At 38.5% G+C, this 15,692-nt stretch overlaps 1 protein-coding gene across 1 annotated transcript in view; it reads left to right on the top strand.

Annotated features, from left to right (window-relative positions):
- Positions 1-15,692, top strand: part of zgc:113337 (uncharacterized protein LOC503741 homolog) — a 62,127-nt gene that overhangs the window by 29,388 nt on the left and 17,047 nt on the right. Inside the window, 1 exon segment of the mRNA XM_039743660.1 lies at positions 231-330. Coding sequence (XP_039599594.1) covers positions 231-328 — 98 coding nt within the window. The 3' untranslated portion in view covers positions 329-330.

The raw sequence follows: 15,692 nt of genomic DNA on the forward strand, positions 1-15,692 counted from the left end.
ACTGTATATACTGAAAACAGATGAGATTTTCAAAAGGCATCCAAAAATTAGCTTGACATGTTAGTAGGAGTAAAACAGAATTGTCCAATAACCCCCAAACTGCAAAAAGTGCTTATGGCTTTGATTTCTAAAAGTACAGTTAAACTTGCTACAATGTCTAAGGACATAACTGTAAAGTGGGTATGCAGTCTTCTGTTATGTAAAAAAATGCTTCATTTGTCTACCCTTAGGATCCAGTGCACTTCTCATAGCAGTCATGATCGGCACTGCAGTTTTGATCATCTGTCTGTGTATATGCATGTGGAAATGCTTGGTACATCAGGATTAATGGTATGTCAGTCCATCGGTTTATTGTTCTGTCTCTTGAAGATAATGATCTTTTGTTTAGACTTTCTGTAAAGAAACTGTAACCGATACATAAGCAGAGAAGCTTGGGGAGCTCAACACACATTGTTATCTATCTATCTATCTATCTATCTATCTATCTATCTATCTATCTATCTATCTATCTATCTATCTATCTATCTATCTATCTATCTATCTATCTATCTATCTATCTATCTATCTATCTACTTTGTATAGAAATGCAGTAAGAATTTGCATGTCCTGTTTGTTCAGGAACCTATTAAGAACCCTTAATAATGCCTAACAGTAATTAATATGTTTGTCAACAAAAATTAGAACTTTGAATCAAAATCTCTATATATAAACCTGAATCTTTTCTTAATCAATATCAAAATATCCAGTAAATTTTCAAAATCTTTAATTCAATAGGTGCAACAGTAAGGATAAAGTGACTGGTTAGACATTTTATAATGTTATTATTATATTGCCTATAAAAAGTGTTTTATAATATTATTATTAGAGTGCCTACAAAAAGCAATCACCCCTTCGAAAAGTTTTAACATTTTATTGTTATGCTCTTTTTGTTACATTGATCAACAAAAAAGACTCTTTAATATCAGCATTAAAACAGGTTAATCACAAATAAAATACACAAAATAAATAATACCATTAAGTATTTACCCTCTTCAAGTTAGTATTTCATAGATTCACCTTTGCCAGCCTTGTGTTTGTGTGCATACGTCTCTGTCGAATAGCTTTCCACATCTGGACACTGCAATTTCTCACCATTCATCTTTGTGAAGCTACTGAAGTTCTGTCAGGCCGCATGGGGTTTGTGAGTGAACAGCCTTTTCCAAGTCTAGCCACAAATTCTCAATTGGATTGAAATCTGGAAGCCACTCTGACTCAGCCACTCCATTACCCAAGCACAACCCTTCCAAGCCCACTGCAGAGAAGCATCCTGACCTCATGATGCTCCTACCCCAACCATGCTTCACAATGGGGATGGTGTGTTTTTGAAGACATGCAGTGGTTTGCTTACACTAAACATGGCATTTAATCAGATGGTCAAAAAAGCTTGGTTTCAGTCTCATTAGACTATAAAACTTTGTTTCAGCTGACTTCAGAGTCTCCCACGTGCCTCCTGACAGACTCTAGCCAAGATGTCAGTGTGTTGACTGGTGAAGCACATGAGTAACAGTTGCTGTCTGCATTGTCTCTCCAAGTTCAGCCACTGTAGCTTATAACTCAGAGTTCTCATTAGTCTTTTGTTAGCCTCCCTCACTAATTTACGTGTTCCAAGATCACTCACTTTTTGTGGTCGGCCTGAATGTTTTAACTGAAGCCTAAGGGATATTGAGTGACTTGGATATTTAATTTTCTCCTTCCCCTGACTTGTGCTTTTCAATAACCTTATTCACTGAGTTGCTTTGAGTGTTCTTCTGTCTTCATGGTGTTGGTTAGACCATGAATGGACTAGCCACAAGTTGGACTTTCCACATTCAGGAGTATTTATACATCAATCAATTGCAACCCCTTGAGTACAGATGTGTGATCTCCAGTAAACTCATTCTTTGACTTCTAAAACCAATTGGCTGCTCCAGTGATAATTTTGCTATCAGTAATCTCCTATTTGAGATGTCTAATTAATATAGACCACTTTGGAGAAATCTGTTTTCAGTTTAATGTTATAGTCTTTTTATGTTTGCCAGTATCTAAAGGGGAAATTCAATCCACCGTGATGTAATGTTTTCTAACAGTAAAATGTGAAAAACATAACTTTTACAGGCACTGTATGCTCAAAGACGCTGCTCAAAATTATTAAGACTTTAAATAAAAAAAAAACTGTTAAATTGATTTTAAAATCATTTTGCTTATAGTAGTATTATTAGTATGGTATTATTTATTTATTTGTTTTGCATCCACTAGATATAATGAACTTTAAAATAATAATAGACTATGGTTTCATTATAAATTTATTGTTCATATTTTTAGGTCACAACTGTTTATTCTTTTTGAGTGCAAAGGATACAAGGGTCTCAGTGTCACTTCACAGTTTATTTATGAAGTTTACATTGTTATTTGTGTTTTAAATTAACTTAGGGTGAAGGCTGAGTGGCATGCCTTTTTTTTTTAGGATGGTAAAGCAGGATGTTCTTTAAACTGATGAATGTTCAGCAAGAGAGCATTTTTATCAAAATAAAATCTCTCTATTGTAAAAATAAAATCTTGGAAGGGAGACAATACGTGATTTTCTCGGAGACACTTTAACATCCCGCGAGACAAAAAGACAGCTGCTGTACAGGCTGTAAAATGATCAACACGCAGAGAGACAAGCAGAACATTCAACTCGGCAGCAACAAGCCATCAGCTGATCCGACCGCATCACCTTAGCGTGCGTTCAGATTCACAACACAAGCTGCAGAGAAGTGTAGTGGCCGGTGTGTAACATGTCTGAGACGGGGGTGGTCTTGTGGAGGGGGTGGGTAAGTGAAGCGAGCAGTGGGCAAAGCCCCCTAGTGTTTAGTAATAACTGAGTCAGAAGCAAACTTGTAACTAAAACAGTAATTTTTTTTTTGTTTTAAGTGTTTGTGATCAGCGGTAGGGAACCATGTTTTCACTACCAAATGGTTGGGGTTTCCAACCCAGTAGTCCCCATTTAATAATACCAAAGAAAAACAAAAAAATGTACACAAGGGCACAACACAAAGAATGTTGACAAGTATCAGCCACCGTAGAGGTCCGCACACCTTAGCCTTGCTCGTGATCTCCATTTAATCTTCACTCTGAGTTGTAAACAAGCAAACCAATGGGAAGGGCAGGGCTTATTGAAGACATCGTGGTTGGGTTTGAGTGCCATGATGGCACTAGTCAGACTAGGGTTGGTTTCTGCCCTGCACCCAGTTCTTTCAGGATGGACTTTGGCCCTTGAGACTCTTAATTGGATTAAGCCGGTCAAAGAAGATTATGTTAAGTTATTTTACATAGAGTTTATTGTCTTGCTGGAAACTTGTAAAAATGGTTACAATATTTTCTTCTAAAGCTATTTACTGAGGTGATTTGAGGAGAGGTAAATTTTTTTCTGTTTTTAACAAATAAACTATTCAGGAAAACCATCTTAGCTTTTGCATTTTTAAATGGATATCTGTTACCCTTTGTGTCCAGGACTTGTTCAAAAGGGGAGACTGAGTGGTTTATCACTAATAATTAATTCATAACAGTGTTTGATACCATTAAATGTATTTTCAAAAACTTGAAACAGATTAGGTGAGATCTACAGAATCTGTGAACAGGTAAGCTGCCCCACATTGAAAACAAACATTCTTTTTTTATTATTATTTTTTGTAGATGAGGGCATGAAAATTAATAATTCTCATAAATTGCTGGAAATAATATATGGAAGTTTATTTTTATTGGAAGTCCTGCACTAATTGTGTTTGACGTAGAAGGAACCAAAACTTCTGATTATTTCATTTCATAGACAGTTTGCTGTTAATGGCAGTCTGTTCCCAAATGTCATTTTAAACCACAGCTGTCTGCTATAGCTTTGCTGCTCTTTGAGGTAACCCAAAGCATGTGGTGTGGTAATTTTATTTTTTTATTTTTTTTGGTTAAAGGACCTGTTTCTCATTCTTGCTGGGCATGGACAGTAAAAGACTTTCTGAAATGAATCTACACAGAATCCATTCATAGTATTTCAAATTAAATGTGTAAAGTATCATATTAAGAATATTAAGAACATGGAATTTAGTTATTTGAGATGTAATTCCCATAAAGTGGTTATTTTTGGAACAATATGTCCAGAAATACAAATAAGCAATGGTTGTGTATTGTGATCAAGGAAACAAGTTTGCCACAGTAATATGACTTTTCATTTTTAAAAACATAACAGGCACATAAGAACATTAGAACACTCTAGACGAGAACAGGACATTCAGCTCAACAAAGCTCGGCAGTCTTATCCACTTATTTCTTCCGAAAAAACGAGTTTTGAAAGTCCCTATGTGCTACTGTCTACCACACTACTTGGTAGCTTATTCCAAGTGTCTATCGGTCTTTGTGCAAAGAAAAACTTCCTAATGTTTGTACGACATTTACCCTTAACAAGTTTCCAACTGTGTCCCCGTGTTCTTGATGAACTCATTTTAAAATAACAGTCTCGATCCACTGTACTAATTCCCTTCATAATTTTAAACACTTCAATCATGTCACCTCTTAATCTTCTTTTGCTTAAACTGTAAAGGCTCAGCTCTTTTAACCTTGCCTCATAATTCAACCCCTGTAGCCCTGGAATCAGCCTAGTCGCTCTTCTGTGGACCTTTTCTAGTGCTGCTATGTCCTTTTTTGTAGCCTGGAGACCAAAACTGCACACAGTACTCCAGATGAGACCTTACCAGTGCATTATAAAGGTTGAGCAGAACCTCCTTGGACTTGTACTCCACACACCATGCTATATAACCTAACCTAACCTAACCTAAAATGCTACACTAGTCGGTCTACAAGATGCACAGGATGCAAACTCTTGGGTTTTAGTCACATCAGAACATATAGCCTCTAATGTAGCAACTAACAAAAAAAAATGCAAGGCAAATATGCACAAGCTAATTCAAACCTACTGTAAATAGTATTCACTGCATCGGACATAACACCTACAATGTTCAATATTCTGCAGACAATGGCATACATACTGTAGGCAGTGTGTGAGATTTAATAAGAATGAGTGAAGATCTTACCCATATGAAAGGCTCCTCACTATTGTGCTCCATGTATCCTGACAGATTTTCAGTGAGTGTGAGTTAGATTCAGGGTGGACTCAATTTAAACAGAAGAAATTCTTGCGGAGCCTGTGAAAGAATTTAAGTTTGTAGGTGAATGTATTTTGCAATGGCCCGGTGCCTTGACTTTTCTGTCTTGAGTTGCTGAATTGTACAAATGAATTATGCATATTGTTCCATAAATGGACAGCTAACTGACTAGTTCCTTTTTAAAATGCTGTATTTAATTGGCTAATGTGTGATTTTTCTGTGTTACCAGGGTTTACAGTGCTGTCTCACAGCTTTTCAGTTGTAGGTATGAATCTCAGCCTGGGCTCTGCCTGTGTGGAGTTCACATTTTTGGCCCATGCCAATATGGCCTTCCTCTCACATCCCACATATTTTTGCAAGAGTAAAGATCTTTGTATTTATTTATTTTTAAATTTTATGTTAGCTTCCATTACTTTCTTTCAGTTTGCTGTGACTTCAGCTTTCAGTTTTCCAGGGTGCCTTTTTTCTCTCACATTTCCTGCTAAAACACTTGCTCCAGCTGTCTTCCAGGTCATTGAACTGACAAAGGCTGTGTTTATCATGCATTTCCTTTTATTCTTATCAGAGTTCAATGTTGCTACACATTTGTAGTGACCTGGTTTTAAAACTTGGTCCATTATTGAAGAAAAAATACCTATTACAATTAGAATAGATGGCAATAGGGTGGTGCAGAAGTAAAAGCAGTTGCCTCCTGTTTCTGAGTTTGAATAAATTGCTTGACGACTGTAGATATTGCGCTTACATATTTTCCAAGTGTCTGTGTGGGTTTTTTTTCACTGGCTATGTCAGTTTTCCCCTCATTTCTAAAAGATGTGCAAGTTAAGATAACTGCTGATCCTGTATGGGTGCCTGTGTGAGCCTTGGGATAGCCCAGTGCAATGTCAAGGGAGGGTTAATGCCTTATGCCTGATACAACTTGGAAACCTATGACTATTGATTTTCAAAATTAGGTTAGTATTTTTTGTTTACGTAATTTATTCATCTAATAATTCCAATTCAAAATCCCAAGGATCCTGGCAGCATCAGATGCAAGCATCTACTGTAGCATTCCTGGAGGTGAAAGACTCGTAGGACACAGTGATGCACATATCTACTCACATTAACATGGGGCTGCTTTATTATTGTCAAATAAATTAACCCATGATGTACAGAGAAATCACTTAAGACCCTGCACAATACAGTTTCACATCCTTACATGTAGGGCTTGAGCTACTTACAGACTTGGAGGCCACAGTTCATGGCCAGCCACTCCTTGTGAGGATGTGAAACAAAGGGAGAAGGGACCCTTGGCAATGTCTCAGCAGAGACATTTATGCCAAAATGAGCATTGTCATTTTTCTGTAATTTAGAACAAAGGTCGGCAACTCCAGTCCTGGAGGGCCACAGTGTTTGCAGGTTTTCGTTCTAACCATTTTCTTAATGAGTGACCTGTTTTTGCTGCTAATTAACTTCTTTTGAACTAATTTTAATTGACTTGCTCTTGAAGACTCAGCCCCCTAAATTGTTTCTTTTTCCTTAATTAGTCAAACAATAATGAGATACAAATTGAGCCAAAACAACTGGTGTCCATCATACAATATCTGAAAATAAAGAAAGATGAAGGTCTCAGGATTGTTGATCTGCTCAGGTCCCCAGAACATTTTAACAGTGCTCACAGAAAAGAGAAAATCAACAATTTTGGAAATGTCTGCACCACAAGAGCAGCAACAAGCCACGGAATTAAAGAATGGGTTTAATTAATGACAAGAATCAGCGCCTAATTAAGCAACTAGTTGGAGTTGAGACTCTGACTTAGTTGGTCTTCTGTTGACTCACGCATTTCACATTTCTGTTTGAGGGCCATTTAAGGAAAGAAATGAAGCAATTCAGAGGAACAATGAAGAAATTCAGGCAAACAAATCAAATTAATTTCAAGAGAAGTTAATTAGCAAGACAAACAGGGCACTCGTTGAAAAAGGGTTAGAATGAAGATCTGCAGACATGGTGGTCCTCCAGGACCGGAGTTGGTGACCCCTGATTTAGAATACTGAATATACTACAAAAATAAACAGCTTATTTTTTTCCCCAAGTATATACTTTGAAGTAATTTGCATTCACAAAATATCATTTACAGACTTAAGGGTAACACTTTAGCTTAGGTACTGCAAACATGCATCTATTACTCAGTCAGTGTTATGTAACATTATGTAACAGCCTTAACAGAGGCTTCTTTTGGTGTTAATGACACTTACAAAGCATCAGTATAAGTGGCTAGTCATCTCTGTGCAGTGTGCCAATGGAAAGCCAGTTAGATATCTCACAAGGTAAGGGAGGTCTGATGATGAATGCAGGTCACTGTACTGGGCAGCAGGAAACAGGTCAGCATGTAGGAAAAGGACCTCATCCGGCTACCAGGAAAAAGCATATAAATAGAATGTAGTCATTCATCAGAAGTAGGAAAGGAGAGATTTACAATTAGCAACCTAACCTGTCTCTAACATATTTATTTAAGAAGCCAACATGTGAGCATTACATGTTGAAAGTCAGGGGATTTGTACAAAAACCAGTAAGTCAAGTAAACAGTGGATAATGGAATATGCCATTGTTTCACAGCACTGCCAAAATAGCAATAATTGCTGGGTTTACTTAGGCAGGCCATTACTACCAACCAATTAATGAAATCCAGTTCTTTTGTAATAAGCACAATCACAAACCATTGTATAAAGCCAACAGGTTTAATCAATTCACAGACTTTGAATGTATGAAATTATTATAAAACAATGTGGAGAATATCAGAATGACAAGGACAACATCATGTTTATAAAATTCCTTTCTGATCATGTTCACTGTGAACAATGCTATTTAACTTAAAGTGGACTGATCAGGTGGAGAAAAACTTTTATTCAAAGTAACTTACACATATTATCTGCATAAATGAAAATACCAGCAATGCACTGTAATCCCATCCAAGATTACCTACTGCCTTGTGTCTAATTTGACTGAACTAAATTCTGTTATCTGTCTCTCTGAACTGGCTCAAGAAATGGATAGATGGGGGGAAATCAATTTCGGAGCTAGCTAAATTTCTTTATTTTTAAATCACCTTGCAGTACTAAATAAAGATAATTGATATTGTAAAGCATAGAATTATGTTTTAAGATACTGTATATTATATGTTCTATGAAGTATAAAAACTTATAGAGAAGGGTCCGTTTTTTATTTGGGATATAAACAATAGAACCACAAGGGCAGGGCAGCATGGTGGCGCAGTGGTAGAGCTGCTGCCTCGCAGTAAGTAGACCTGAGGTTGTTTGCCGGGTCCTCCCTGCATGGAGTGCATGTTCTTCCCTTGTCTGCGTGTGTTTCCTCCCACAGTCCAAAGAACATGCTGGTTAGATGCATTGGCGATCCTAAACTGTCCCTAGTATATGCTTGGTGTGTGTGTGTGTGTGTGCCCTGCAGTGGGCTGGCACTCTGCTCGGGCGAGATATCTTCACAAGAAGAAATTGCCCGAAGCGAGATCAAGCAAACATGAAGGCCACTTGACATTGCTGCGCAGGTAGATCTGCTTCCTCGGAAACATCTCCTGCTGTATGAGCTGTTGCTCCATCCTGTTAAAATCAAATATCCACCATATCCCTTTCTTCCAGTTTGGGCCACAAAAAGTCCTCTAGCATTTCAATGAAACATTCTAAAGTGACTGTGACCATTGTTCCCCACTCCTGAAAAAAGTAAGGGCCTACAATGCCAAATTCTGCAACGGCGCACCAAACTGTAAAACGCCAACTGTGCAGGGGTCTCTGATGAAGTTCATGAGGGTTGGTTTTAGCCCAATAGAGAAAGTTTTGGTTATTTACACAACCATTCAAGTAGAAATATGCCTCATCTCTACACATGATGATGGAATTTCAATGAACGGTTTGCAGAATGTTCGCTCACAACTCTCTGTGGCTCTCCCAGTTTCTCTCAGTGAGTTACTGCACTGCCATCATTTTGTATGGATGGAAATTAAGGTCCTCTTGCAAAATCCTCCTCAAAGATGTGTTGGAAATGCCTAAGGCAGAATCCTGTCTGTGCGTTGATTGTTTAGGAGACTGCAAGACTGACAACTTGGATGTTTTCATGCGTTCGTGCGTTCTGAGGACGGCCTGGAGATTTTCTGTTCAATGATGTAACCAAATGTCTAAATTTAAACACCCACTGAAGAAAGGTTTTCCAATTTGTGACGTCACCATTAGGAGGAATGCTGAAGTACATTCGGAAGATATGTTGCTTAATGATGATGGATTCATTGTTTTTGAAGAAAGCTTCGAAAGCGAAAGCACGGTGCACACTGGACCAAGGCATGTTGCAGACTGAAAAACTACAAGGGATCGCCTATCAAAGGACCCCGACCACAACCCACTTGGCTGCCTCTACCTTGCACAATGATCTTGAGAAACGTGGTACTTCATTTTGGCTCACCCTGTATATATATTCGCACCATACCATTATTCACTGGCACCAAGTGCTAAAAGATCCTTCTAGCCCAACCTCTGACACCAATGTAGAGGAGTACTAGTGTCTGTAGGCACTGGGTGCCGATGGATTGTCACTCTTTTGCCTTAGAAGTACTGTTCACTGTTGCCACACTAGTTGTGATTCTGTTTTTATAGGCTCCCCTGCTTCCGTCTCTGAAGTTGATCATTTGCATAATAGAATGTCAGCTCATTATGTTGGTGTCTCATCCCCAAGCTGAAGCAAACTTGTCTGCACATTACAATATATACAATTATTTGTATCTCTATAATATGCTCTGTAATATTCTGTTCTGCCTTCGCCACCATCTTCACATGCCATACCAGGATGTGATGCAGGATGTGAGTCAATGTACCGTATAATACTTGCATATAAGTCGGGTCTTGAAACATGAAATATCGATCATAAAATCAGACCCCGACTTATACACCCTTTCAAAAATACGACACATTTTTTTTTACATCTTTTTGCTTCCTCCAATCTTGCACCAGTTTCTGAGACACATCGATTTTTGTTGCAGCAGTGCAGTTACCAATTTCTTTTACCACTTCAACAACTTTCAATTTAAAACCAGCTTCATATTTTCTTGTGATTGAACGCTCCATCATAGATAAGGAATGCTCTTATGATAAAGGTGTATGAAGGTGTGAGATACAAAAAACAAAAAAATAGTGCAAATGTCACTTCAGAATAGTTCGGGTATTACTGTATGGTCACGTAGGCACAATACATAGAAAAAAATGACAGTGTGCTTCGTGTTTTCTTTCTCAGGTGGGCGTTAGCATATCATAATCTCTTTGACCAATAGTGTGAGTTTTCCGCATTCGACTTATATGACCGACAATATAAAATACCAGGAATTACACTGTAAAATCAAGCCCTGACTTATCCGTGGGAGAACTTAAACGTGAGTATATACAGTAAATGTTTGTGAGAACAGAGGGAGAAATCCAATCTTTCCTCAGACATCTGAGAAAGTCAAGATATTGGTGAGCATTCTTGGGAAGAACTGAAATATGTTACCATATATATATATATTAGCAAAATACCTGCGCTTCGCAGCGGAGAAGTAGTGTGTTAAAGAAGTAATGAAAAAGAAAAGGAAACATTTTGAAAATAACGTAACATGATTGTCAATGTAATTGTTTTGTCACTGTTATGAGCGTTGCTGTCATATATATATATATATATATATATATATATACACATACACACACATTATATATATATATCTATATCTATCTATCTGTATATCTATATATCTGTATATATATATATATATATATATATACACATACACACACACACACATTATATCTATATCTATATATATATATATAGCAAAATACCCGCGCTTTGCAGCAGCGAAGTACTGCCTTGAAAGTTTTATTAATAAGAAAATTAAACCTTTTTAAACTGAGGGAAAATATACCAATAATTATTTGTTAAGGATCTCTTTGTATGCTGCGTTGTCAGTTCGGCCCTCCAGTTGTAATATGACCAAGCTGTAGCTGTGCGCTGACCTTACTCTTGAGCATGCAACGTACAGTTGGCCATGTGAACAGTAATCTTGTTTCAAATCTCACAGCTTGGATTGCTGCTGTAATAATCGGTTTGAGTTTCATGGTTTGTTTCAATTACGACAGTATTTGTAGGACTTGTGTTGAAGAGACATTCGGCATCTGTCAAGCGTTGTAAGTATACAACCAGTTTCATTGATAACTTCAAATCCAGCTTTTGAGAGTTTAAACATTTATAAACATCAAAGTGTCCACTACTGAAATCGTCACCTGTGAATCTAAGATGTTTAAGAGGCATTGGCGGTTCTCCAAAGGTGTAAAATATTTGGCCATTTCGGTACACTTGAAAGCGACAACCAAACAATTCAGCGGCAGCCATTAACTCACATGCAGATGCATAGGTGAAGGGCTTAAGCATTTCACTCTTCTAGTGCTCCTGTGTAGTATAATTATCTCCTGTACCGTCATCAGTCCACACCTTGAACCTGTCCCAGTCATTCAATACATAAGACACAATGTTCCTCCGGATATCAAGAGTGAGCCTAATATGGCCGTGCAATATGTAACAAAGAGAATGGAAAAGGCAGGTGCCATCTCCGGGCATGGAAACCACTTGGTAAGTGACAGTTTTTGATCGATGGTGATCACCTCGATAGACATGTTAATGGGGGTATGGTTGGAATGATAAAGGAAATGGGTACCTGAACAATGTAAAGTAAGTCTAAAATACCTACACAATAACTATAATCGTAATAAATGAACAAAAAAACAGCGGAGAAGCCGTGGATTAAATAAAAAGGCTGTAGTTATCAGCAGCGAGACGTGAATACTGTGGCGAAGCAAGGAAGGGAATGTAGAGACTGGAGCGACAGATGGCCTTATATAGGCAGGCAGCCAACAACGTGGGAGGCGTTGGGATGGGGACCAACGCCGCCTCACACGGTGACCGAGCTGCAGGCTATGGATGTATATATGTACGTAAGTAGGATTCAGTTAGCGTTGGGAACCGACGTACCAAATTTCTTGAAGATGTGCCCATAAGTAACAAAGACTGTTGAAAAGTTCAATATGGCGGCCGACAGTGGTATCATACCACCGAAATAAGTACCAAATTTCAGCCTTCTACCTACACGGGAAGTTGGAGAATTAGTGACGTTGGAAAGTTCAATATGGCGGCTGACAGTGGCGTCACACCACCGAAATAAGTATGTACATTGGTTTCGGTTAGCGCAGGGAAGCCACCTACCAAATTTCGTGAAGATGGGGTCAGCCTTCTACCTACATGGGAAGTTGGAAAATTAGGGACGTTGGAAAGTTCAATATGGCGGCTGACAGGGGCGTCATACCACCGAAATAAGTGTGTACATTGGTTTCAGTTAGCGCAGGGAAGCCGCCTACCAAATTTCGTGAAGATGGGGCCATGAATAAGAAAGTTCAACATGGCGGACATTATTGACCGTTATGACCGTTACGTGTAGAATTTCGAAATGAAACCTGCTTAACTTTTGTAAGTAAGCTGTAAGGAATGACCCTGCCAAATTTCAGCCTTCTACCTACACAGGAAGTTGGAGAATTAGTGATGTTTGGAAAATTCAATATGGCGGCCGACAGTGGCGTTATACCAAACGAAATAAGTACATACATCGGTTTTGGTTAGCGCAGGGAAGCCCCTGACCAAATTTCGTGAAGATGGGGCCATAAATAAGAAAGTTCAACATGGCGGACGTTGTCGACCGTCATCGACCGTTATGACCGTTACGTGTAGAATTTCGAAATGAAACCTGCTTAACTTTTGTAAGTGAGCTGTAAGGAATAAGCCTGCCAAATTTCAGCCTTCTACCTACATGGGAAGTTGGAGAATTAGTGATCAGTCAGTCAGTCAGTCAGTCAGTCAGTGAGGGCTTTGCCTTTTATTAGTATATATATATATATATATATATATATATATATATATATATATATATATACTCAGTTATTCAGTGAGTGTTATTCCAAGTTTTAAAGCTGCTGACCCCCTCCATAGCATCCTGCATCATGTTACATTATGCTACTAAAATTCAACATTGTGTGTGAATACCCCTAAAACAAGAACTGTTTTAAAATTGTGTTTAGATAGATGTTTGAAGAAACTAGATCTTTATCCTACCAATGCTGTTCTACATTGATGGTTGTGATTCCTAAATTATGAGTTTTTTGGAGTCTTTGATAATGGACTAATTTTACATTAAGAGACTCCAAAGAGAGAGTCCAAAACAGAAATGTGACTTTCACCACCTTCTACCACACGACTACAGACACATGGGAAAGAGTAGTGGAAGCTAGGTAAAGAAGTGAGGTGATGATTAGTGAGCAGCAGTATGGTTTCATGCCAAGAAAGAGCACCACAGATGTGATGTTTCCTCTGAGGATGTTGATGGAGAAGTATAGAGAAGGCCAGAAGGAGTTGCATTGCGTCTTTGTGGACCTGGAGAAAGCATATGACAGGGGAGCTGTGGTATTGTATGAGGAAGTTGGGAGTGGCAGAGAAGTACGTAAGAGTTGTACAGGATATGCACAAGGTCATGTGACAGTGGTGAGGTCTGCGGTAGGAGTGACGGATGCATTCAAGTTGGAGGTGGGATTACATCAGGGATCAGCTCTGAGCCCTTTCTTATTTGCAATGGTGATGGACAGGTTGACAGACGAGATTAGACAGGAGTCCCCGTGGACTATGATCTTTGCTGATGACATTGTGATCTTTAGCGATAGTAGGGAGCAGGTTGAGGAGACCCTGGAGAGGTAGAGATATGCTCTAGAGAGGAGAGGAATAAAGGTTAGTAGGAACAAGACAGAATATGTGTGTTAATGAGGGTGAGGTCAGTGGAATGGTGAGGATGCAAGGAGTAGAGTTGGTGAAGGTGGGTGAGTTTAAATATTTGGGATCAATGGTACAGAGTAATGGAGGTTGTGGAAGTGAGGTGAAAAAGAGAGTGCAGGCAGGGTGGAATGGGTGGAGAAGAGTGTCAGGAGTAATTTGTGACAGATGGTTATCAGCAAGAGTGAAAGGGAAGGTCTACAGGACGGTTGTGAGACCAGTTATGTTATATGGGTTGGAGATGGTGGCACTGACCAGAAAGCAGGAAACAGAGCTGGAGGTAGCAGAGTTAAAGATGCTAAGTTTTGTACTGGGTGTGATGAGGATGGATAGGATTAGAAATTAGTACATTAGAGGGTCAGCTCAAGTTGGACGGTTGGGAGAGAAAATCAGAAAGGCGAGATTGCGTTGGTTTGGACATGTGCAGAGGAGAGATGCTGAGTATATTGGGAAAAGCTAAGGATAGAGTTGCTAGGGAAGAGGAACAGAGGAAGGCCTAAGAGATGGTTTATGGATGTTATGAGAGAGGACATGCAGGTGATGAGTGTAACAGAACAAAATGTAGAGGCAGTACCGCTGCTCCCTATACGCAGAGTACGCAGTCTGCATAGGGCACCAACTCCCAGGGGGGCACCATCCCAGCTGCTCAAAAAAATCATTTTTATATATTATAATAATAAATTAATATTAATAATATACATATACAAATAAACAAAAATATAAACGTATATATTGCATTTTACGGTGAACACAGAGTAGGCTAAGCACACATGATGATGCGCGCGTCCTCATGTATTTACTTTAATTTGAATAAAGTTCTATTTTGGCCCCTATAGTAGATGTTTTTTTTATTATTTTATGGCCTGTGTAGAGGACAGAAAGATATGGAAGAAGATGAACCGCTGTGGCAACCCCCAACGGGAGCAGCCAAAAAAAGAAGAAGTTAAAATGAAAGTATTCAGCAAAAGGAAAACAGAAGAGAATTTATACCAAAAATGTAATCCTAAGGTTCTTTATAGAGATTACAAAACAAGATCACGAAACAGCATCAAATACATATTGTGAACAAACACATCATTGGCTGTACATGGCAGCATAGCAGTGCACATTTCCCTTTGTTATGTGTTTCCTTATGGGATATGCATAAAACATGTCCATCATGTTATATCATATGAAATTTCTCAAAAATTTGATTCTACTTTGAGCAATGGCATAGAATGCAGTACTTGGTGTGTTGTGGGGATATCATGCACAAATATTTTGCCTGGGAAAAGTAAAATGCTTTCTATCTCACAGTGTAAAAATAGAACTAAATAGCAACCAATACAAAATATCAGTTATTTGTGCAAAACAGAGGGTTACTTGTATGAATATTAATGGAAGAGCCAATATAAATATGTATGGAGAAAGAACCAACATGTGCCTCAGAAAAAGTCCAGACTCTATCCCCACCAAAACAGGATGCTTTCTTGAAGTCACAATGTTTATGTCAAATTATGACTTTACCATCTGCATGTAATTGGGATTCGTCAGAACAGGTGACAGTTTTCCAGCCATCTAGTTTTCACAATTACATTCCTACTCTAAACCTATCTTCCTACTCTCAGAGGACAAGAGTGAAGTCTAACATGGTCTTCTGTAGCTGTAGCCCATTCACTTCTGTTGTGTTTT

This window comes from Polypterus senegalus, chromosome 2 (genome assembly GCF_016835505.1).
Source record: "Polypterus senegalus isolate Bchr_013 chromosome 2, ASM1683550v1, whole genome shotgun sequence".
Lineage (NCBI taxonomy): Eukaryota > Metazoa > Chordata > Cladistia > Polypteriformes > Polypteridae > Polypterus > Polypterus senegalus.